This window comes from Theropithecus gelada, chromosome 2 (genome assembly GCF_003255815.1).
Source record: "Theropithecus gelada isolate Dixy chromosome 2, Tgel_1.0, whole genome shotgun sequence".
NCBI classification, from domain to species: Eukaryota; Metazoa; Chordata; class Mammalia; order Primates; family Cercopithecidae; genus Theropithecus; species Theropithecus gelada.
The window spans coordinates 98,145,766-98,170,144 of NC_037669.1; the positions used below are offsets into that span (position 1 = coordinate 98,145,766).

Sequence of the window (24,379 nt, forward strand, 5' to 3'; positions counted from 1 at the left end):
TGCAGTAAGCCATGTTTGTACCACTGCACTGCAGCCTGGGCAATGGAGTGAGATCCTGTCTCCAAAAAAAAAAAAAAAAAAAAGAAAAAGAAAAAGAAAAGGAAAGAAAAAAGAATTATCCCAGTGACCATCTGTAAGGGATGGTTCATAAAGGCATGTATATATTCATAGCAGGTGTATGCACACACTGGAATAGTACACAGCCCCAAAAAGTGAGGGACATCTTCAGAGTCTGATTGGAAAGTTGTCTAACGTATGATATCATGTTGAAAGAAAGAAGGCATATAACAGTATGTGAAGTATATGCCTTTCATTTAATTTTGCAAAGAGCTAAACACTTTCAAGTCTTACATAAAGAGATTGTCTCCTTGATGAAAAGATAAAAACAAAATACAAATCAGAATACCGGTGTGGTTTCCATCATTTGAACTTATTTTATTGATACTCATTAGTGAATAAAATTTTGTTGATTTTTGATGCATTACAACACACTTTTTGGTAGTGGTTGCACAATGTTGATCGTTTATTTATTTACTATACTAAATATTGCAACCTCTGAACTGCCAATTTTTACATGGTATATCTGGCAACGATGAGTGGCTCCTCTCTCTGAATACATAAAATGGTCCATTCAGTCCATGGTTTTCATATTCCTTTGTTATTCTATCTACCGCTTTAAAATACATTCAAATAAAAAGATATGTTACTTGCAGTGAGTGCACACATGTAACAGCAAGGAGAGCTGAGGACGTAATTAACCAATACTCTTGTGTTCAGAGAATAAATAGTCTGAAACCGTGGGACTGAGGCTTGCTCCTTAGGGGCTTTCTCAAAGTATCCCTGCTGGACATAAGGTCACCCTCACTCAATGGAAGGACACATCTGCTGCTGCGAGGGAGGACACAGAACGACAGTTTCATTTACATGGGATGTTTTCCTTCCATAAATGTCTGGAACACAGTGTCACGGGACACCATGATATACAGTGCAGCCCTCAAATTAGAATAAATAAGTTACGTGGTTGGACTGGAATGCCACAGACACACTATGACTGGAACTGGAAGGAACGAGAATGTTTATTTAAAATATGGCAGACATAAATAATAAATAAAAGTTAAAAATTTAATCGGCGACAGCAACAGGACCAGCCTCCCTTGTTGCATTCATGGTTCTTTTCACAAGCACCTGGATCTTTTCCTAAGGATAAAAAGTGGCACAAGGAGACAAAAGGCTTTGGAGGGAAAGAAAATACTTTGTTGTGACCACGTGCTCTTCTGAAACAAGAAGGCAAAACGTGGGCACTGAATGGCTGCAACCAAAGACTGCACGGTGACAGCACCCTGGCCAGTCTTGGGTTTTGGAGGAAGCGCTGGAGCCAGTGGAATGCCAAAGCCTTGTTTCCCCCGGAACCAGTTTGGTATTATGCCTGGTTGTGGTTCTTCCCCTCTACATTTGGTGTTGACACATTTCTTTAAATAAGCTTTTTCCCTATCCTTTTTCCTTTCAGTCTTATTGTTACAGGTGTCTTGGGTCTGGTCTTAAATCAATTTGGTTGTGACTCTGGGTCCCAGAAAAAAGCTGCTATCTCATTAGCGGCTTGGTGTGTTTGAAATTCATATTTGAACCACATAGAAAACATACACTACCAGTACCATTACTTCCCTGCATATATATTTTTTTAAAAAAAGGAAAAGTAAAACAAATCACACAGAACACAGAGGGGCTGCTGAACGCAGCACGAGTGTAAATACATTCTCTTTCGGGTCAGACATTTGGCCTGACAGCTGATTACAAAACACAGGATGACTTCAAGGGGAAGGCATGAAAACAAAAGGTCACACCTCAGAAAGGAAACGACTGTCCACTGAGGCAGAGTAGTGAAGGTCTTGAAGAAGCTGGGCCACCCATAAAAGAAAGAAAAGCCCTCCGATCAGGAAAGCCACGTCAGCGGCACGTGGCTGAGGATGGAGGCTCCTTACGCTCCTACAGGGTGGGTGAGACGAGGTGTCCGATGACACCCAGATATGTTATGACCCGTGCCGCGTTGACAGCTCGTGGTGTGCCAGCCACGGAATTCACTGGTTTCCTATCCATGGGATAAGAACACACTTGGGAGTTTCAGTGCTTCTCAAAAGGAAAGAAGAAAGGACCCCACCTTCCCCCAGGTTAGCACAGGTGACGTCCTCGTGAGAGTGATGACAGTGCAGGGGCACTTCCTGTGGGATCGGAAGAAAGAGCAGGGCGGACACGAGGTCTCCAAGTCCTATGTACACATTTTACAAAGGTTCCACTCTTCCTCCATTAGGCACGAGGTTGATTTGTCTAGCTCAGGAGGGGGTGGACGGAGAAGGGCAGAGGGAGGAAGTGCACTGTAGGGGGAAGAGAGGGAGGTGGGAGCAAGAGAGAAGAACATGGGTCTCCTCCAGGGCAACCGGCCCCCTCCAGTCCTCACCGTAAGCTAGTTTGTTTGGAGAGCTTAGCACCCATCAAGATGCCCGAGGTGAGAGTCACGGGGGCTTTCATCTGCATGCTAGATCCCACCATGGTGGGGAAGCTGCGATTCCGCCGGATGCCACTATTCAGCTGCAGCCCACCGATGGCACTGGTGACAGTGGGGCATCCGAGGGGCAGGCCCTCAGGTACCAGGCCTCTGGGGACAAGGGCTGGTGCTGGCCCCGGGGGCCCACAGAGGAGAGGTCCCTGCTCCTCAGTCAAGGTGGGGACATGGGCTCGCCCTGAGTTCACCACTTTGGCCACCCCAAACCTCCTGACTTTGTCCACGAGGTTGAGGTTGGAGACGGACACGTCGGTCTGGCTCTCACTGCTGCGGACGTTCTTTTCTCTCACTTCCCTCAGGATGGAGCTGGCCGGCTTGGAAGCCAGGAAGTTGTCGTAGGGAGGGCTCGTGCACTTGAACTCAAAGGAGGGTGGGGAGGATGTGGGTGTCTGCATAGGCGAGTTCGGCGGAGTAGAGGGGATCACAGCCATCTTGGGTGTGTAGGAGTGCAGGAGAGAGCCCCGGCCGGCCCTGTCCCAGCTCTGGGGGTCGTACACAGCCGCAGAAATGCCCCGCTCCTTCAACAGCCACACGAGCCCTAGGGATGTGCTCATGGTGGTCGTGGACTCACGGGTGTTAGTGAAGGACTCAGCCAGGCTCAGTCTCCGTGGAGTGCATGGTGTGGCCACTGGCGTGGATTTCAAGTGGCTGGAGCTGCCACAAGCTGGAGTTGGGGCTGAGTTAAGGCTGAAAGAAGAGATGACAGGTTATTCACCAGAAATACCCACGAGCTCCATAGAAAGGGTCAGTGGCCAGTCTCCTGCAGGGGGTATAGGGACGACCCAGGACACGATGAGAGGGTTCCCCAGCTGAGGCCCCCAAAGGCTCTGTCCACATCTGCTCCTCCCTCTCACCCTTCAAGAGAAGCATGGTTTAAGTTAACAGGAAGCTGCACATGATCCCCTTTGCCCATCCCTGGTTGGTGGGTACAGTTGTCCCCTTTGCAGATGAAGAAACAGGCTCAGAGTTAGGGGTTTACTTGGTGTCACATCTGGCTGTTAAGTGGACAACCCAAGTTGAGGGACTCTAAATCTGTTAGAGAACAGGAAAGGAAGCCCTTTGGCAAAAAGGCATTCTTTCCCCATCAAATTTACCCAGATTCCAGTGTTCCTTCCTAGTACCTACTTCTCCCTGAAGCAAGACGTGAACCCGGACTCTGGGAGATGAGATATTCCTTATCTTAGGAAGGGAAAGGATGGCCACAGCGTGTGGACTGAGGCCAGGCTGTGCCCATCCAGTCAGTTGTGGCCGTGAGCTCCTGAATCCCCGGTGCAGAGCCCTTTCCTCTGCACCGTGCTGCCCTTAACCCTTTTTATATCCTTGCCCAAATCCATTCTAACCAGTGGAGTTAGAGGGTCGGGGGGAGACATGTCTCATATGAAGAGATCTACATCAACGGCACTACCCAGGGAAAGGTCCACTGAAATGTGTGGAGCCTGAGTTACCCAAGGAAAGGAGAAAGATTTGTTTATTCACTTGTGTTGTGCTCACTAGGGACTCACTAGGTTCCAGCAGTTGGGATCCAGTCATGGAGTCCATTAGGACAGAAAAGCTTCCAGAAGGGCAGCAGAGGGAAATGCATTGTTGTCTGCTTAAAAAGCAGGAAAGGTTCTTTTTTTTATATATATAATTGTAATTACTTTTGCACCAACCTAATAATTCAGTATCCCTAGAGACTGTCAAAAATTGCCAATGCTGCCTATATTTCAAGTCATCACGGCAGGGTACTGGGGAAATTTTTCAACTAGTAATAAACCTCATTGGCTATGATACCGTCACTGTGCAAAGCTTGGAAAGGTTCTCTTTTAACAGCTGCTACAGGGATCCGGGGGAGGCCAAACAGGCATGGAAACCCTATACTGCTTCTCAACGAGCAACCAAGGAGCAAAGATGCACAGCCCTCCTAACAGTCTCATGGGACATGCCCTGGTGTCAGCTCCAGGATTTTGCTGGGGCTGCCAGTGTGCTTTGGAGCAGGTCAGCTGCATGGTCCCCAGGAGGTGGGGATGGAGGCTTCTCTCCCCAGTCTGGCAGAAGGAAGTCCATGTACTCTGGGAAAGGCACCAAAGGAGGGAATGGGAAAGAAAAGGGCCCATTCTGGAGCAGGTCTTTGGAAAGACCAGAGAAGGGGCCCCCTCCCTCATGGGGAACATGAGGTTCAAAGCAACGTACAAGCTAGGGGCACCATCTGGCTCCACACTCAGGTGACCTCAGCCCTTGGAGGTCAGCACAGGGTGGGGATACTAGAACAGGCCCATCTCACACAAGCTCAAGGGTGGGGATGCTGGTGGGCTGGGGGACACAGAAAAGCATGATTAGAAACCACAACAGATTCCTAAGGTTAAACGTGGATTTTTTCAAAAGGCATGTGTGAAGTTTTACAAATGTTGATGTACCTTCAATAAAGGGCAAAAAAGCTCTAAACTTATAATCATGTTGATATGGCCATCCCTAGGGAGATTTTGTTTCCATTTTGTTTGTTTCAGTTGATTTGCTTCCATTCTATTTCAAGCAGCCTTTCTTTCAAACTTAGGCAAAAAAAGAAAAAAAAAGAAAAAGCCTTTTCTTGCTACTTTCTTCCCAGGCTTCGTTCAGCCCTGACACAGCCACATGAAGACCCACGTGTGGTTTAAGTCCTATGGCTACAGTCAGGAGTGCCATCTAGTTATCCAGGGCACCAGCCTCTCACAGTGGGAAGCTTGGTTCCATGGTTTTGAAAACAATCCCTTCCCAACATAAAGCCACAGGACGGGGAAGCCAAGTTCTCCAGGGGCAGGGAGACGGAGAAGACAAAGCTAATATTTATGATCCCCGTCTGGTGAGAACTTAGGGTTAGGCCTTTATTAGTGCTGGCACTCGGCTTGACTGGGGGTGTTTAGATGGGTTAGGGGCATCGACCATCAAGGCCGAGTTAGCCAGGCACAACCACAGAGACACATCCACGCCTAAGTCCCCGGGTTAGTGGCGGCCACGCGTGCACACACAGCTCCTTCCACAGGGCCCTGCCAGGGCAGGCACTGCTGGCGGTGTGCTCACCCCCTGCCTCACCCGTGGGCTCAGACTCTCTGCCCTATATCTCCTCTCAGCTCAACGGGGTATATGGCTGCTTCGTCGTCCTCCTCACATGACCTGTGGAGAATTATTCATAGTTTAAGGTGCTCCCTGGCTGACTGCTCCCGCCCCTTCGGCTTTATCTTCCAGCAACCCAGCATCTTGCACCACAGAGGAAACGGCTGAGGGGGTCGCTCTACTCTGTTAGGGGAGAGCATTTTCTCTTTTGCTGGCACCAGTGAAAGGCCTGAAATCAGGCCAAACAGACCAACTCATACCAGACAAGTCCTCCCCATAGATGGTGCTCCAGAGAGAAAAGGACCATGCTGGGCATGTGGCTTAGTCTTGGAGTCTTCTCATTTTGGTCATTACAGTTTGGCTGTAGTGCATGGTTCCTGTGGCCTATTGCAGAGGCACAAGGGGTTCCACAGGGCTCAGTAACTCCATCCATAAATAAAAGAACTCTGTGTTCTATTGACAAACTTTGGGGCAAAAAATCCAACAGACTTTAGCCGCAGGGCCCGTGGTAGTGTCAACTTCAGCTGGTTAAGGAGGGGCCTAAGAATCCATTCCATGGCCAACTAAATGGGCAACTAAAAGGGCAACTGCAGGTGGGTCCAGGTCTCTTTATCTGAGCCGGATCCAAATAAATAATAGCCTCAATTCAAAAGGAAAGATGGGCTCGAACCCAGGAGGTGGAGGTTACAGTGAGCCAAGATCATGCCATGGCACTCCAGCCTGGGCAACAGAGCAAAACTCTGCTGCAAGGGAAAAAAAAAAAAAGAACCACACACACACACACACACACACACATACACACACACACACAAAAAAACAACAACGAAAGGAAAGATGGGACCCAGAACAAGTGCCTGCAAATGCTGAGATGCTTAAACTGGCTTGAGTTGGTTTTTCTATGAGCCTCTCTACTTGGCTTTCCTCAGTATTAAGCTTTGCAGGGAAGGGAGTGCCCCGACCTCACCCCACCCCTGCCCATCCCAGAGCCAGGGTCCCTTACCTTGGTGTGACCCGAGTGAGCTCATCTGAAGGATGCAGAATGCGACAGGTGGTGAAGGTGAAGGTGGAGTTGGTCTGAGACATGCACTTCCCAGGATGGTGCGCTAAATTGGGAGGAACAAAACATATTCCTTGCATCCAAGTACAACCACAATAAAAATTAAAATCCAGCATGTCACTCAACAGATGCAAGAAGTGATGAGCTACCTTGTTAACTGGATCTGGGCGAGGAAGGTGAAACGCAAATGTTCTGGATTGAAGGCGAGTCCTCAAAAATAACCACAATTTTGAGCACTGGTCTGCAGAGCACCGAATTCCAGCTTCCGACCCAATCCAGACAAGGTTTCTCATCAGTATTCTTGGGCCAGTAGTGGATCCAGTCTGGGGGTGGGAGGCGAGGGGGGCGGGGTAATGGGACTTTGTGGGATAAATTTGGTTTCCCTCCTCAGGTCAGAACCTGCTATCTTCTTTTGCTGCTTTACATTTCTTTGCATTGGCAACAGGTACCAAAGCTCTGCTCAGAGGAAGGGCAGAGGTACAGGCGGGGAGAGACACTTGGCACCTGGAAACAGGGCAAGGCTCATAGCTCCCTTTCTGCTTACACAAAAAGGGGCTTGGGGATGCTGGCTCCACTACTGTCTATTTGTGATTGTTATGGTGGGAGATGGGGACTTCAGCTGCCTCAGCAACAACGTCGCAAGAGTTACAGAGATCAGGGCTCTCCAGGGTCTTAAGCTCCAGGATCAGGTCTGGTCTGACACACCGCAGTGTGAGAGTACAGGTCCCCCTACCCTCTAGTTGCCAGCTGCTTTCTTGACATCTCTAAGATGTCTGATTTCTAATGAAAATGAGATGGCAACAAGTTGTTCCCAATTTACTTCCTTTTAATGCTCAAACAAGTTATTGCTGAGGCGGCTGAAGACTATGGGTCTGGAGCAAAGTAAATCATGGAAGTGTTAGGACCATGCATGAGAAAGCTGGCAAAGGAACAAGCAACAGAGTCTATGGGAGACATCATGATTGCAGAGGTCATCCTCATTCATAACTCGAGCATCAGGGAAAAAAAAAAAAACAGAAAAAAGATACTGCCCCAAATAGCATGCACGATGAAGTGCTGGGATGATTCTCCCACCCAAGCCCACCCCACCCTCTGCCCCTGTAGCAGCTCAGCCCCCAGAGACCTCCTGGGAGAAAACTGATTCAGATATCAGAGGCCGTGAGGATTCAAAGGCCATGAAGATTCAAAAGGCTGTGAACTAGAATCTTCTAGCTCCTAATGGTATATTTTCTCTTGGATTTGACAAAAAAGAAAACAATGGAATTGGTTGCTGCCCCAAACCTACAGGTCCACACAGTTGACTATGTCTTAAAAGAAAATCAGGAACCCGATGAAACAAACAAACAAAAAATGCTGGAGACGCAAATTAAAGGCAGGCAGGACAAATCCAGAATACAAAAGTGACGGTGATTAGAAGAACAAGGCAAGACGGTTTGCCCTGATTTTTAAGGTCTGACTCCGGTCTGTGTGTCAAAGCAGGCTCCCACGGCACCTGGCATGACAGCCAGCACCACGGCCACAGGAGAAAACCCTCAGCCATGGGGAGCTCCAAGCAAAGCAGGAGGGAAGGAAAAAAAACACATAAAAATAGCCTTTATGAATCTTTCTTAATCAGTGAACACAATGGCTCAGGAACTCCAATAAGTAAGAAACTGCCACAAGCAAAACAAAAATGGAGTAAGCTATGAAGAGAAGGCAACCAAACAATCACGACTCTCTTACTGCAATAAGGTCTAGAAACAAAAATAACAGAAAGCCTGGGAAGCGCACCCCAAATAACAGGCATGAGGGGTTATTTGGGAAGGAGGAGAGGGGGAAATAAGACAACACAGTTGAAAGAGAGATAACATTTAAAAGAAATCAAACAAGGGAAGGCTAGATTTAAAATTAGAAGCATACCCCCATTTAAACACATGGCCAGAATATCAAATCAAAAGGTCACAAATGTTCACTTCTTCCTCCACCCTCTTACATATTGGATCTTCAATTGCAATAGGAGTGTGAGATGGACATTTTAGAGACATAGTTGCATCAGCAGAAGCAAACCCATCTTATACAAATGGGTTTTGGGGATAGGAAAAGGCTGCTAAAAATTCGCAAGTCACCATTCCCCAGAAGCAATGAATAGCCATAGAAGACCAAGGAAGATCAACAAGTTTCCAAAGTGCTAAAGCCAGAGACTCGGCCCCTCCAAAATACCACCAGGACGCCTGGACCCGTGGGCTCTCCGCATGTCACCACTGACTGCCAGGCCGCTGCTGCACCTCCCTTCCTTGAGACACAACAGAGAGACAGTGAGTCACCCAAGACTGGGATCATCAGAGGCTCCTCATGCTTGCTACAGAGAAGCAACGGGCTGATTCCTAAAGCCCTGGGTGCAGGAAGAGAGCAAGTTCTTAAAAAAAAAAAAAAAAAAAAGGAAGAAAGAAAAGAAACATAAAACATCCTTCTTGGCAGGAAATGAGGGGTTGGGGTGAGGGCTCACTGTGAAGTCACCAAGCCCATGCCACACATCAAAGCCCCCTTCTTTATCTAAATGGAAAGTTCTCTGCAGAAGATGGTATTATGTGTTCATCCCATGCTGCTCATTTGGGAGCTCAAAGGATAGAGTTTCTTCGATTTAAGGCTTTAACTCCCTATTTAAATTCTTATTCTTTCTCTCAACCTGAGTGGAGGGCTTCCTAGTGTTGTGAAGAGACAGGTATAGGTTAAATGGGTTAGAGTATTAACAACAACAAATATTTTCATCATTTGATTTAGGAATGAATTTGGATTTACCAATAAAAACCCTAATTCTTTTTAAATTGTTGTTCTTCCCCCAGATTCTGACACTGGCACAAAATGTGACATACGCTTTAAACTTAATTAATCCTTGATTATTAATCAAGATCTCCTATGTTGATGAACTGCCCGTGGCTGTCGTGCAGATGTTTTGTTCTGAAAACATACGACATGCAAGCACACATCCTTCAGCTAGCTACAGGTGGACACATCAGAGGACTCTGCGAGAGTGAGAGGCACTCTTACTTTCACTCTGTATACCGAGTGAGAGCTCACCTGCTCTCTCTGGTTGGACTCTGGTGAGCCTTCTGCCTGGAGCAGGTATACTTGATCAGTGGCACTGACTGCCCATGCTCTCAGGGGCCCGTGATGCCTGGGACTGACTGGAAAACTGGGTGGCTGGGATCCTTCTGCTGCAGCCGGTGACGGGGGAGCCCTGACACGGCCCCCACTCCCTGGATGCCCCTCAAACTGCACTATATAGAGCAGGGTGGCTGCTGCTCTGTGGACTGCTCGGGCCTCCCAGGGAAGATAGGTAGGAAGCCCACTGCTTCCCATGGCCCAGTGCTTTCATGGTGAGAAGGGAGCACAGAAGAGGCTGGGACACTCCGGTGGGGCCCAGAGGTTCCACAGGGATTTGCAGGATGATTGGAACTCTGCCCGTCTGGCCACCCATAATACAATTAGTACACACCTGCTCATGCATTTCCTTCCCTTCTAATGGCACTCTCCTTCCCCCATCCCTGGGAAGTGCTGGGGACAACAGCAGCTTTCTTCTCTCTAAAGGCTGCCATAAAACCTAGTCCTTAAAAGAACCCTCACATGAGCCCACACAGAGACACTGGAAAATGCAACCATACTTGGTGTGTTGCTATGGGGAAATTCAGGGTGCAATACACACCCAGACACAGCTACTTCTGAGGAAGCCTCTGAGAACGGAGAAACACTGGCCATGCTGCATACCCAAGCTATTTTTAAAAACTCACATAAATAACTTCTATAAACATAAATTTACAAAAGCATCTCAAAATCTTGCAAAAGGGACTCCACCTTTGTGATGCACTGAGGGCCTTCCACGTTCTTTTCATCACTCTTGGGAAATGGCCAACTTGTATAAAGTAAACCCTATGCCCTGACCTTTCTTTCCTTTTCTTGAGCATGTAGTGGGATGCTGCTGTCACATGACTTGGATCTGCTTTTCAAGTTCTATAAACTCCTCAACCAATACACACACACACCCCCCAACAGTGGCACCCACAGGCCAGCCTGTTCTATCCAAGTAAAAACAAATCTATTGAAAATAAAAGCCATTGTCCATCCAGATTTAGGGTATGTCTTGAGCTATCCCCTAGGAATATCAATATATTTTAGTTGTTTAATGCCCAGCTTCCAATGACTTTGTTGCCTTTTGCTTGAGGGGTGGAAAGGGGAGAGGAAGACGTGTCTTTACTGTCACCTGTATGAGAAATAGTTCCCTTTCCATTAAACAGATAGGGAAGAAGCAATGCTTTATCTCTTCCTAAAAGACTAAAATATCAGGGCATGGAAGGTGCTCTAAAGACTTTCCTGTCTCTTCATTATGTAACTCTGCCCATGATATTTTCAAGGGGAAAAAAGTTCTATGATGAGTTCACGTGGGAAAAGTTGCATAGTTTGCCCTACAAGTCATCATTAATGTAAGTACTATTCTAGGGATTCGTGTGGCTTTAACAAGTGTTTTCTCTGGAGGTGGGGAGTGGGGGAATTAAGAGCAGTTTCAGATGCAGCAGTGCAGCTTGTTTTAAAAAATACAAAAGTGATTTTAAACTGTAACATGTGGTACAAGATGACACTTTTAAAGGCCTTAGTTCTGGGCTTCACAGAGGCTTGGTATTTATTTTTTCTCTGCTTAAGCATTTCTTCAACAGAGCCCTCGACTGCTCCTGCAGCTCCGTAGAGATCCCTGAGCTCCTCGGTGATCAGACATCTGGCCACCAGGAAGCTGGGAGGTTTCTATAACAGAGATTTCAAACCACACATCACAAGATCTTTTTCTGGTTTCTGCACAACTTATTCTGGGTTTCTGCAAAATTAAAAGTCGACTCTTCTTCCCACTACGCCAAGTTGCCTACCCTGTTTCACCTAAAAAGGATGTGATTTAAGAGATAAACAATTTCACAGCATTGTGCAGAGGGTCACAAATTCTCTCAAGTGCCCCTGGGGTATCTTCTAGAGAAAGGGGGATTTTTAGAATGCTGTTAAAATGTCAAAAGGGCAAATGCAGAAATCCCTTTGTAGTCTTCAGACACCAACAAAGCTGGACCCCACGCCCTTTTGTCCTCTTGTCCTTCCTTCTGTGGCAGACACCAACAGGTGAAGGGAGGTAGCCTGGCTGAGCTGCATCTAGACCTTTCCCCGCTGGTGCGTTCAAGGCTAGCACAAGAGAGCACTTCACCTGTGCTTCACTAGGCAGTGCGGTTGCACAGCTCCTCCCCTCAACACTGGGTGCTCCCTCAAGAGCCCTCCACATTAGAAGGGTGTCAGGTTCAGACACCTACTCCTCAGCAACCCACATGCCTCCAGGAGCACCAGGGGGCCCTCTGTAGTGTTCAGAGGTGAGGACACCAGAGAGAAAATGCTCAACAAGTGAGCTTTGTTCTGGACATTTTAAGCAGAGCTGACTCTATGCTGTTTGTTTTGAAGGAATCAATTCTTTCATTCTTCATTTTTCCACTTGCAGGTGGCAGTTGGCCTGTTTTACTCTGGCTTACTATATATTCTGATGGAAGAGCACAGAGCTTTCCTTAGCATCTCCTAATACAGGTGGGTTTGAGCCAACCATCCACTCTGTCCATAACAACCAAACTCCCTCACAACTGCCACAGAACCAGGCTGAATCGAAAAGTGTTCCCAACAGTGTGGGAACTCACATCAACTCTCTCAATGTAGACAATGGGAAGGAACTTCCCTGTACCCAAGGGTCTGTGAATCGAGCATACTAGACTTTTCTTTCCAGACCCATCAAGCCCCCAAACCAACTTCTCACAAGCCTGTCTGAACCCCACTTCTGTGGTCTGTGGTGGACTGAAGTGGGGACAGGATACGAGCTGGCTCAGCTTTGCTCTAGCTGCTTCGCCTGGGCAAAGCTGCGGGAACACCCTGCTGGCCTGACTCCGCCTGGCTCCGCCTGGCTCCTTCCTACCACCAGCCCTTCTCGGCCCTTTCACCCAGTCACTGCTCCTGACCTTGGGCCTATGTATCAAACAAGGAGGCAACAAAAGCAGCTGATTCTTGGCTTTTGCCTTGGTGGCCCAGTTGCTGAAGATTTAGGGATTTTTTCAAGGGCAATTTTAGCCAACTGTGCTTTTTGTCTTCCACTCTGACTTTAAGATCTCAGCTCCAGGTCAGGGGTGGTGGCTCACACCAGTAATCCCAGCACTTTGGGAGGCCAAGGCGGGCAGATCACTTGAAGCCAGGAGTCTGAGACCAGCCTGGTTAACAGGGTGAAAGCCCATCTCTACAAAAATACAAAAATTAGCTGGGCGTGGTGACATGTGCCTATAGTCCCAGCTACTTGGGAGGCTGAGGCAGGAAAATCACTTGAACCTGGGAGGCGGAGGTTGCAGTGAGCTGAGACTATGCCACTGCACTCCAGCCTAGGCAACAGAGTGAGACTCTGTCTCAAAAAAAAAAAAAAAAAAAAAAAAAAAAAAAAAATCTCAGCTCCAATTAGGACAAGGTTCTACTGCCGGGTCACTGCCAGGTAAGATGTCAAAATGCCATGATTCGTGTAAGTTTTTGAGGATACCTCCCCTCAATATGAATCAGTCTTGATGCATAAAAGCATTAAAATAAACTGACTGTCAATTTTCTCTATCCATGTGGCTTCAATCCCACTTCTTTCTCACCTTTAAGGATCAAGGCATTCAAGATAATTCAACTGAACTGCTCATCCACTAGCCAACTACCAATTTAACTGTGTGACTTTAACTCTTAGTCCTTTGCCACACGCAGGCTCTTCCCCACACAAATACCTAAAATACAGAGTACTGAAAGAACAAGATGATGACTAGTTCTGATAAGGTATACTTTCTATATAAATTAAAACATAAAACATATCACTGAAATAAAGTAAAACTATAATCTAAAACTTTTTAAACAATCCATTTTAATCATCTAAATTATTTACAATACAATAACATGGAATCATCCTTTTTAAGACATGGGATTATAAAAATCAACAAGTGAATGATGCTTCAAATAATACATTTAAATACATTAATCAAATTTTTTCAGTGCTTAAAAGTTTTTCTCCATGGGACAGCAGGCTCTGGACAAAACTGCCTAGCGTACAAGTCTTCCCAGTTTCCTTCTATTACACCAGCTGCACATAAAAAGGTTCATCACCTCCTGTCTCCAAAGTGCCTCCCTACTGAGTTTCCCCAGGCAGACAGCAGCTCCTGGGATAGTGCTGTTTGGCAACAGAAAAGCCCAAGCATACAGTATGGACGGATTAAAAGGCAGGGACGAGACACCATGGATACACATCCCAAGACAAAGGATGCCCCAAGCCTTCCCCATAAAGCTTATCTATCTGCCTGTGTCTCCATGATGGCAGGCAGAGAGCTAACTGGGACCTCCAGGATGATGATATGCTTTTTAAATTCTGAGAATCAAAATGGTCCTGTAATTCCCAATAGAGAAAACAGAGCCAATTCATTGTTCACCCCTCTCCCCTCTGAAGCCAGTTTTTAAAGATGAACCTTACCCAGAAAATAAGCCCCAAAGAATTCTCATCTAAATGATCGACCCTTCCTAAATTACCTTTGGCAACCCAGGTAATTATTTTTTATTACACACCTCCAACCTGACCCTTTCTACAGTTTCAGCTATAAATGTTCATGCCCCTCCTCAAATAGTGTTTCTAGGATGAATTTGCTACAGGTTTGAGTACAGAGGGAACAAGCAAGAAAAATGTCAGTGTTTATGTTAAGGAGAGTGGTCAGGATGTCCCCAGTCCTCATTATTGGTCCCTTCTCTCTCTCTGTCCTCCAAGATAAGTTCTTTGTTGACTTGATAAGCTTTAGTCCTTCTGTACAACTTCTAGAAGGTACACCTAAAGGTGCTTCTTTGCACTCCCAGAACTCACCTTCTATTCTACCTGTAAGGTTGTAGGGGAGTATCCCAATCGGCATGGGGCCTACCCCTGCAGCCACAAAAACCAGCCAGGCGTCATGTTCCTGCACCACCACCTGCCTTCCTGATGGCCACGGGTGCTGATGACAAAACTGGGACAGTACTGCAGCTGGTTTCCCTTTTTCAAGTGTGTAGATACGAAATAAAAAAACATTTTCATTCCCTCACAAGCTTAATCTAGTAATTTAACTGCTTTAAAAAAACCAAACCATAAACAAACCTAGGTACTAAACAAATCACATGACTTGATGACTTCTCTAAAATTAACATCAAGGAAAAAAGGAAAAGTTGATCCCAAATAAAATCCCTTGACCACAGCTGTTTGAAATTCGCCAGGGGAATGGAAGAACCTCAGCTCTTTCCTGCCCTGTATTTCAAGGGGAGTGTTGTGGCCTTCAAAAATGAAAATTACGAATCACAAAGATGAATGTCCTTGCTTCAAACCTAGTGAATCCTCGGGAATGTCATGAGGATGACAACACAGGGTTAATTCATTTTTTTCTCAGTCTCTCCCCTGACTCCACAAAAGCTTTGTCTTCCCAACACAAGGGGCTGGGAGGTCCAGTCTAGGCAGAGCATGCTGTTGGGATAAACAGTAACCATGTGATCCCATGATTCCCAGGGCTCTGAGCACAAAGCTTTTCATCCCAGTGGCAGCTGGGATGTGGGTAATTCTGTAAACTCATGGCCACACCTTTAATGCTTGGGTGCAGTGGGTGGAGTCAGCCAGAGCTCTTTTCCAGCTTCATCTAGGGTCTTCTCTCTGGAAAAGCTCAGTGACATTCTCCAAAGGTTTATTTGGTTAAGGAGTATTGCTAAAACACTTTATAAAAATCCACTTTGAACACATGTGTAAGCTGAAAAGAAAACGACATATACACCTCCATTGAAGCTGGGAAAGTGAAAAGGCTGATGAAGTGTCTGAAATCCTGAACCCTTCCTGGTTCTTTCTATTTTAATACAGCATACAGGTAACAGATGACCTCATTTGCCTTCTGAATGACCCAGCACTCAATTTCCCTAAAACTGCTCAGCTCCACTTGGAAATCACCAGGGGACTTGAGAATCTTCCCCTTAGACTCAGGGAGACACCCAGACCAGGAAGAAGGGCACTGATGTTTTTCAGGGGCCCCAAAGCCCATTTTTTTTTTTTTTTTTTTTAGCAGCCTTTCCTGCTCCCGCTTTACGATCCCTGCTGGGCCATGCACCTCCAAGATGGGCAGGGGAGCCACACCCATTGTTACAAATAGGAGTCATCAGACTCTGTATTTAAAAACAGTACTGTGCAATGAGAATGCTTTAATCATCACCCACACAGACGAGCGGAAGCTACAGACAGAGAGCCACTACGGATGGTGCCCGGAACAGAGGTGAGAATGGCCCAAAACTCTGCCTCCGGGAAAGGTGCCAAGTTTACAGGACTTATCGTGGTGCCCTCACCAGACCCCTCCTCCTCCTCCTCCTCCTCCTCCTCCTCCTCCTCCGTGGCCGCTGGCTCCTGCATCTCCTCTGGGGAAGCCTGAGGCCGGCTCGGGTAACTTCTGCTGCCTGAGACAGTCACACAGGCTCGGGACCTCTCACCTGAGGTCTCTGGGTGCTGAACTGGCGTGGAGGTAGCTAGGCGCGGGAGAGAAATGTGGTCACCTGTGTCATCTTCTTCAAAGTCGTTAAGGCAGTACACTTCGTCCAGGTCAACATCCAGTGTCCGGAAGCCCTTGGTGACCACACCAGGCCGGGGGTCCAGGATGCCCCCAAGGTGAGGCTGGGCCAACTGCTGCCAGTGGTGAAGGGTGGCAGAACCTTGCAGGAGAAAGGGAATGGAAGAAGGGGACAAGGAGAAGAGAGGGTTAGGATGGAAGTCCAAGACAATGGCTGTTTACCACCCTCAAAGTGCTCAGCGTGAACCCCAGCAGGGTCTGGGCCTCCAGGTGGACTGCAGTGGGAACTTCAGTGGAGCTGCCTTAGCCCTTCCTGCCATGAAACAGTAGCCAAACCCTACCATGATCAGAAGGGGTACCAAGTTAAGAAATCAACAATTTTTTGTTTTTTTTAAGTAAAATCCACACCATAGTATGTGCAAAAGAGGTTTGGTGGCGAGGTCTTTATTTTAATCAACCGATGTCCGCCCCAGAACTCAACACCTTCTCATTTTACAAAATGGAAGGGGGAAAATGGCAAGATAAGCACAAAATGGGGGCCACAGGTACTGATTCTATGCCAAACACACACTCCTGGGACCAGGGAAGACATAAGCTCAGGCAGAATAAGACCATGCCAAGCCCAGGACCCTCAGCAAGAGGAAAGCAAAAAGAAATAAAAGCAGCACACAGAGATATGTGGTAGATGTGACCATCACCTCCTTTACTTAGGTTTTCGGTATTTTGCCAGCAACTCTGAGAGGCTGCCGGGTTAGGGAGAAGGAATCGGGTTAAAGAGGTGTGATTTAAGAACACAGTAAGTCCACATGGAGGTCTAAAGCCGGGGAGCCCATCTTCTTGATGACACCAAACCCAAGGACTCAGATGACATCATGCAAGGTCTGTAATAACACCGGAGTGTGTCCCTGAAGACCTCAAGGTGTCACAGGTGCTCTACAAAGAGAAGTGTTCCTAGGCCAAGCATGCTCAGGAAACAGAAGTGTTTTTACTGAGGGGCATCACAGAACCTTCAGTGTGTTACAGTGTTTTTGCCCAACTTACTTGACAGAGCAACCTTTTTTACCTTGGAACACTTATTAATGCCTCACATGACACCATGCTAGTGCATGGGCCGTGAGGCTCGCACGGCTAGCCCCATTCTACAGATGCAGAAGGCACTCAAATGTGCATGGTCACACAAATAAATATTCCATGCTCAAAGGAGAGACTTCTGAAGAGGTTCTTAGGCACTGGAAGGCAGGAGCCTTCCTGCACAAATGGATGCTCGGGAAGTCACCACCGGTTTACCAAGGGTATATTTCCTAGGTAGGCAAGAAGCCCTCCAGGATACCAGGCTGCCCTGGGGAGCGAAGGAAAGGGAGTCAAGGATGCCAGGAGCCAGCAGCTCAGGAAGTCAAGACAAAAGACAAGGGAAGGCAGGCAGGCCAAGGTGGGAGGTGGTGGGGTGAGGGAGAGGCCCCGTGGTGTGTGCAGAGAGTCTGCCATTTCCGAACACCCCTTGGAAATAACTTCTCATGGGTCAATCTTAGCCAGGGAGGCTTGAAAGGGATTTATAAATGAGCAATTTCAAATCCGCTTAAAAGGAAAAAAAAGGTGCACACTGCCAATACATGTTTAACGAGTTCCTAGACACCCACATGAAGGTTTATCCCAGTTTTAAGAGTTCACAGGTACAAGAGCAACCTACTTAATCTGGATCTATTAAATATAAATAGAAAATACTCTAAATTCAAGAAAAAAAGAAATAGGAAAGAATGACATATAATGAAAGAGGGTATCACATATCTGTTCCCTCACTAGGTACTAAGATGCATCTAGAGCGGTGTTCTCAACTAGGGGCGATTTTGCACCTCATACTCCCCCACCCAGGGACATTTGGTAATGTCTGGAGACACATTTGGTTGTCACAGCTGTGGAGGAACAGCATCTAGTGCTAATGGCATCTAGGGGGTAAAAGTCAGAGATGCTGCAAAACATAACACAATGTACAGGACAGCCCCCACATCAAAGAACGAACTGGCCCCAAATGTCAACAGGGCTGGGGTTGAGAAACCTTGCTCTAGAGCTGTGGTTCTTAACTCTCGGATGTTTTGAGAATCTGAAGGAAGCTGTGGACCCACTTCCTAAAGGAAGGGCGCATGCTAGCAACACCGTGCAAACAAGGCCGGGGCTTCGCAGACCTGCGGAGACCAGTTCATGGGCTCCCGAGTCCCAGACGCCACAGCATCGCTGTGATTTTTTTAAAATTAAGCTTCCCTATATTGAGGCAGGCCTGTGTGGCAGTTTGTTTTACATGTATTATACCAACTCACTCCTCAAAACCATCCTAGGAACTAAGTATGATTAAACACTTTACAGACAGGGGAATGGTGGCTGCCTGAAGTTAGATAACTTTCCAAAGCCACTTAATTAGTGGTGGCATAGCCGGGGTTCAGAACGAAAGACCAAGTTTTCACGCTGCCCACCCATCAAAACCCACAGGTCTGAGAACAAGAAGGACATCGGTGTCCCAGCTGCACAAATGGTCAGCAGCAGAATTTCCAGATGGCTGTGCAGGGCCTGCCAGAAGACAATCCTGCTGATAGGAGTTCTCTGCTGTCCCTGGGGACTCGCATTCACACTACCTAATGGGCCCTGGTATAAATGCTCACTGGCCGTGCAGGCACATTCCCGATAACAAAACAGCACCACGAGAAGTCTTAAAGAAGCCACTGTACTGTCATGTTCAGCTCGGGACTGTACACCGGAGTCTGAGAAGGATGAGAAAACCCCAGGTACAATATGGCCACATCACCTCTACTTTTGGAAGGAAAAAGGAGGATATACTTCCCAGTAGACTCTGAGAAGTGAAGAACTCTGGTAAGGAAATGCCAAACCTCGTCATCCTTCTGAAGGGGGTCTGAGATGTTTACAATTCACTGGGAAAGAACCCAGGGAGGCTGGAGGTCTGGGCCCTGACAAGAGTCTCACAGGCCTGTCCCTTCCAACTGTTCAACCGGCTGCCCCATCACTCCCTCTCCTCACCTGCTCCCAAGGATGAGCTGAAGACAGAGAAATGAGGCTACAAAGGGTCTGCTGTTTGGAGTTAAGGAGGTCACAGAAATGCACGGGGTTACTTGCATTCTCTGACACTCCACAGCCAAGGAAATTTAGTGAAATTACAACTAAAACATTATGGGGAAAGATGCATCATGCTCAGATTTTTATCCCATGCCTTGCGCATCCTTTACTCATGTAAGAACAGCCAACTTTTACTGGCCTTTTACTAAGTGCCAGGCCCTTTTCTGAGGTCTACATTTATAATTCACTTAATCTTCACGTTATCCCTGCTGTCTGCATTCTGCAGATGAGGAAACTTGAGTACAGGAAGGGAAAGTAACTTGCTAGAGGCTGCATAGCTGGCAAGTGGCTTGACTGATCTGGGACTGAAACCAAGGCTGGCTCCAGTGTCCATTCTCCTAACCCTCAGCAGTGGGAGGCCTCACACATGAGAGTCTCCGAAATCTAGTCAATAACACACCCAAATGGCTTTCTAGATTCCCATGCAGGTGCCTTCTCAAACCTGACTGTGCTATTTCAGTTATGTCATGCTGTGGGGCTCATGGACTATCTCCACTCCTGGCTGGTTCCAAGGTCCCAGTGGGGTTTGCCAAGCCCATCAACTGGGCAGAACACCTCATGCCTCACCTCCCTGCCGCTGCCTAAACCACCATGTGGGAATTCTACCAATCTCCTGGCTGCCTGGAGTCCTTCCTTTGACACAAGAAGGTATACGAATTAAAAAATAAATATGAATTGCATCTTATTCAGAGCCCAAGTTGCCTCTTTCTTTCCATTTCTCCAGCTCATTCCCCAGCCTGGCTTCTTTACTTGCCAAACACTGTAATATGAGCTACCTCCCATTACCAACCCAAGACCTGCTCACTCCTCTCACCCACATTAAAACCAGGCAGGAGTTGGGCAAACAGGGCAAGGAAAGAGAGGAAGCTTCATGTTCCTGGTTGGCCCCAAGATAAAGTTCTCTGGGAAAAGGGCATGGACAGTGGTGAAAACTTAACTACGGTCATGGTGTCTTTCCCCCTCTGCTTTCCTTCCATACCCCAGTGTTCCAGCTAAAACATTTTCAAGTCATCAAAGGAGATGAAACTCCAAAATCCACTGATGTCAGAGGAGCATCAGGGTTTAGACACTAGAACGAAACCTGCTGGATAATGCACAGCTTTGAAATGTATCCTTTCCCTTATTTACATATTATTTATTTGGAAATGCTACCTTGGTTATGATTAAGCAGAAAGGAAGTGCAAATTACAGGAAAAAAATACTGCCTGCCTTGGTCTTTTTAAGGCGGATATCTTTCTAGTTTGAATGTTTTGTTTGTTGTTCACCTGCTTAAAACTGGTAAGGTAAGATGAAGAGACAAGAGATTGCTAGCACTCTTAAACACTTAGCTATTTTGGCTTTCACAATAAGCAGATGGCAAGATTAATTAACAGGTAAGGGAGCCAGATGGAAGACACTGATTGGCTATCTGCTGTGATCTCAGCCAACAGTCTCTCGGGACCTCCCCCCCAGGTCCATTTACCCGGGCCGATGGCGATCATGGGAGTCTTACTAGCTTCTCAGTGGGCCAACAGAAAAAGATAATTTAAGAACATGACCCTAGTGCTGGTCCAGATCTCAACACTAGTAACTTAGCCCTAGTAACAGACCTGGACTAGAGCAAGCTTGGGAAGCCAACATTTTAATAAGCACCTATTAGATGCCAGGTACAATATAAAATGCTTCTCATTTACTCCTCACTGGAATCTGGTTTGATAGCTATCAGCCTTTGTCATAACCACAATTAAATAGGAAACAGGGCTCAAAAAGTGGGGTGATTTATCTAATGTCACAGTCAGAGATGTACTGAACCTGGCCCAGGCTGACTTCTGTGTCAGCATCCCATCTTATCATATTAAACATGGTAACATAAAAAAATAACTGTAGAGGGGAAAAAAGAAAATATTGGTTGTAACAGCTAAGAAGTCTGAGCCAGGTGTGGTGAATCACACCTGTAATCTTAGCACTTTGGGAGGCTGAGGTGGAAGGGTAACTTGAGGGCAGAGGTTCAAGACCAGCCTGGGCAACATAGTAAGACCCTGTCTCTACAAATAAATAAATTAGCCAGGTGTGGTGGTGCACTCCTGTAGTCCTAGCTACTTGGGAAGCTGAGGCGGGAGGATTGCTTGAGCCCAGGAATTCAAGCTTGTAGTGAGCTGTGATCACACCACTGTACTGCAGCCTGCGTGACAAAGCGAGACCCTGTCTCAAAAACTAAATACATAAATAAACAGCTAAGAAGTCAGAGAACTACAAAATGGAGCCTAAAGGATCTATATCATGAGGTTGTGTTACAGGCCACTGTGATAAGACAAATAACTTTTTAATGGTATTGATTTAGCCTCCTGGGTGGCAGAGCACTACAGATGAAATTCACCTTGCTAATCTAACAGGATTTCCTATTATCCTATTAACTGATCACAAAAATACTGCCAAGTCACAAAATTAAAAGAAAGAAAGATGAACTGGCTAAAACGTGTGCTTTGAAAATAAATTCAAAAACATATTCTTAAATGATCTAATGAAACACAGAGGCAAATATAGAAAGCAGACAAGACAGAGATGATAAATTCCAATGATTTTTGAGTGACAAAGGAGAAAAAAGAAAAGTAAGGCAGAAAGTAAAATTGCAGAAATGAAAGATTTTATTGAAAGAACAGACACAATGTAGATCAGAAAACAATCACCAAGCTTACAACTAAATAAATAATCAAAAAAGAGTAAGCCATACCTTTTCGGAACTCTAAGAAGGACCCCAATTATACAATTTTAAAATAATAATAAAAACAAACTAGCCTGCCCTCTTCCTTTGGAGACTATGGAACCCAGTCATGTCTTGGGTCTTTAACAAGCACATCCTTACCTTATAGCATGCATTCTCACAAGGGCAATATTGCTCCCGAGGGGCAAAAACAGGTTCTTTTGAGGTGAACATAATTGGATTATTTTTATTTTAATACCATAGATATATTGTTTATGTATTGTTTATGTATACTGTATATGGATATACATATAGTACATAAACAATATATCTGTGGTATTAAAATGTCATTGGGGTGATCAGGAAAAAACGTCTTAGAAGGCTCCTTAGAAGGGACAATAATTTTTAAAAGTTAGGTTCTGTTTTACAGAAGTTCTGATTTGGCTTTGCATCGTAAGTGTAACATAGTTTTAAAATAGCTTCTCAAACTTATATGGCTTTCAAAACTAAAGGAGTAAAAAATGAAAAATATAAACACTTGGTGGCTCTTGGCAGGGTGGTGGTATGTAGAGGGAAAACATTTTTTTTTTTTTTTTTTTTTGAGACGGAGTCTCGCTCTGTCACCCAGGCTGGAGTGCAGTGGCCGGATCTCAGCTCACTGCAAGCTCCGCCTCCCGGGTTCACACCATTCTCCTGCGTCAGCCTCCCGAGTAGCTGGGACTACAGGCGCCCGCCACCTCGCCCGGCTAGTTTTTTGTATTTTTTAGTAGAGACGGGGTTTCACCGTGTTAGCCAGGATAGTCTCGATCTCCTGACCTCGTGATCCGCCCGTCTCGGCCTCCCAAAGTGCTGGGATTACAGGCTTGAGCCACCACGCCCGGCGAGGGAAAACATTTTTAAGTGCCTAAAAAAAAAAAAAAAAAAAAAGAGGAGGGAGGGAAAGGGCCAGAGAGGGAGGGAGGGAGGAAGAAGTTTTTCCATGAGTTTAATCATCTGCGGTGCCCCTGATACTAAAATATGAACTGCCCGGGGAAAAGGGTGGCTTAAGGAGGCACAAAACTCACTGTCTCCACAGCCACCGCCCTTCCTGGGCTCCAAACTGTAGACTCTAGGAGCCGAGCTCACAACATAATGCATCTGCCAAAAGCCACAACCTTGTTATATGAAGTTCAAATCAAAACACATAAGCCCCCAAATCACATTCGGGTGGTTATGGGGGAAAAAAAATCCCCATTTAATAGAGTTTGCTTGGAACCTCTCCCTGACACCAAAACTTCGGAGAAGCTAAAGCGTTAATTCTCTGCATTCCTCACACCCGCAGGCAAAACCTAATCAATTTTTGAATCTGTTAGCAATGCCTCTACTGCCACAAAAGGTTTTTATTTCTAAGGTTCTAAAGGCAAAGGAAATAACTAGAAGACCACAGTGCACATGCTTGTCTTTCCTTGGCGAGTTTGGTGGTCTATGTGTGCACTGTCACACCTGCCAGCCAGAGGAGAGGGATGGAGGCCTAGGCTGAGCGGCACCGTCAGAGGAACTCAAACCAGCAGCGCGGATGGCTGTCTCGGAAGAAAAAGGAGTAGGCGTGACAGAGGTGCCCCGCCTTCCGCAGGTGGATCAGGGACCACAGGGAGTCCCCCAGGAGGACAGAGAGAGGCCGAGGCCCCGCGCGATCACCTTCCAGCGGCTTCACGATCTGGAGCTTCTCGGGCAGGTAGGAGCGGCTGCTGAAGGACATGCCGGAGAAGCCGGTGAACTCGGAGAAGCGGGAATGCGTGCCCAGGGACATGATGCTCTCAGTGGGTGTGAGGGAGCCGCTGCGCAGCTCGCCCTTCTCCGCCAGCTCCTGGAGCTTCCTCTCTTGCTCCTCCTCAAAGAACCTCCTCTCGGAGAGGTAGTTCTCCCGGCGCAGGGACAGCCGCCTCAGCGCTGTCTCCAGGTCGTGGGAGCCTGGGGTGCCCGGCGTCCCCAGCTTCTTACTCCGCTCATCATTTCTGGAAGAAGAAAGGGGTGTGAGAGTGGAACACTAGCCAGTCTCCAACGGCACAGAGGCCCTACTGCTCAATGCACAGGGGAGGACATTCCCCGGGGCTGCAGGATTCTCCATGGGAACCAAGGCAAGCAGTTGACATTTAGGCAGAAGGGGGAAACAAATGCGTGTCCAGAACTACTCCCGCCAGGGGTCTTTTTTAGTGGGGTTGAGGTGGGGTGAGGACTAAGGTGGGATGAATATTTTGCACACAGACTAGGTAAATTCAGTCCCTCTAAACATCTCCCTCAAG

At 46.8% G+C, this 24,379-nt stretch overlaps 1 protein-coding gene across 7 annotated transcripts in view; it reads right to left on the reverse strand.

Annotated features, from left to right (window-relative positions):
- Nucleotides 1–411: 411 nt before the first annotated feature.
- Nucleotides 412–24,379, reverse strand: part of TRAK1 (trafficking kinesin protein 1) — a 214,060-nt gene continuing 190,092 nt past the window's right edge. For 3 of the 7 annotated variants that reach the window (XM_025375297.1, XM_025375293.1, XM_025375296.1), the window contains 4 exons: nucleotides 23,775–24,091; nucleotides 16,284–16,439; nucleotides 6,627–6,729; nucleotides 412–3,244 (listed from right to left, as the gene is read on the reverse strand). In XM_025375297.1, the coding sequence (XP_025231082.1) occupies nucleotides 2,449–3,244; nucleotides 6,627–6,729; nucleotides 16,284–16,439; nucleotides 23,775–24,091 (1,372 nt within the window). In that variant the 3' untranslated portion in view covers nucleotides 412–2,448. Of the gene's footprint in view, nucleotides 3,245–5,593; nucleotides 5,687–6,626; nucleotides 6,730–13,594; nucleotides 16,440–23,774; nucleotides 24,092–24,379 lie in introns of those variants that run through there. The other 4 variants (XM_025375292.1, XM_025375294.1, XM_025375298.1 and 1 more) reach the window with 3 other exon arrangements.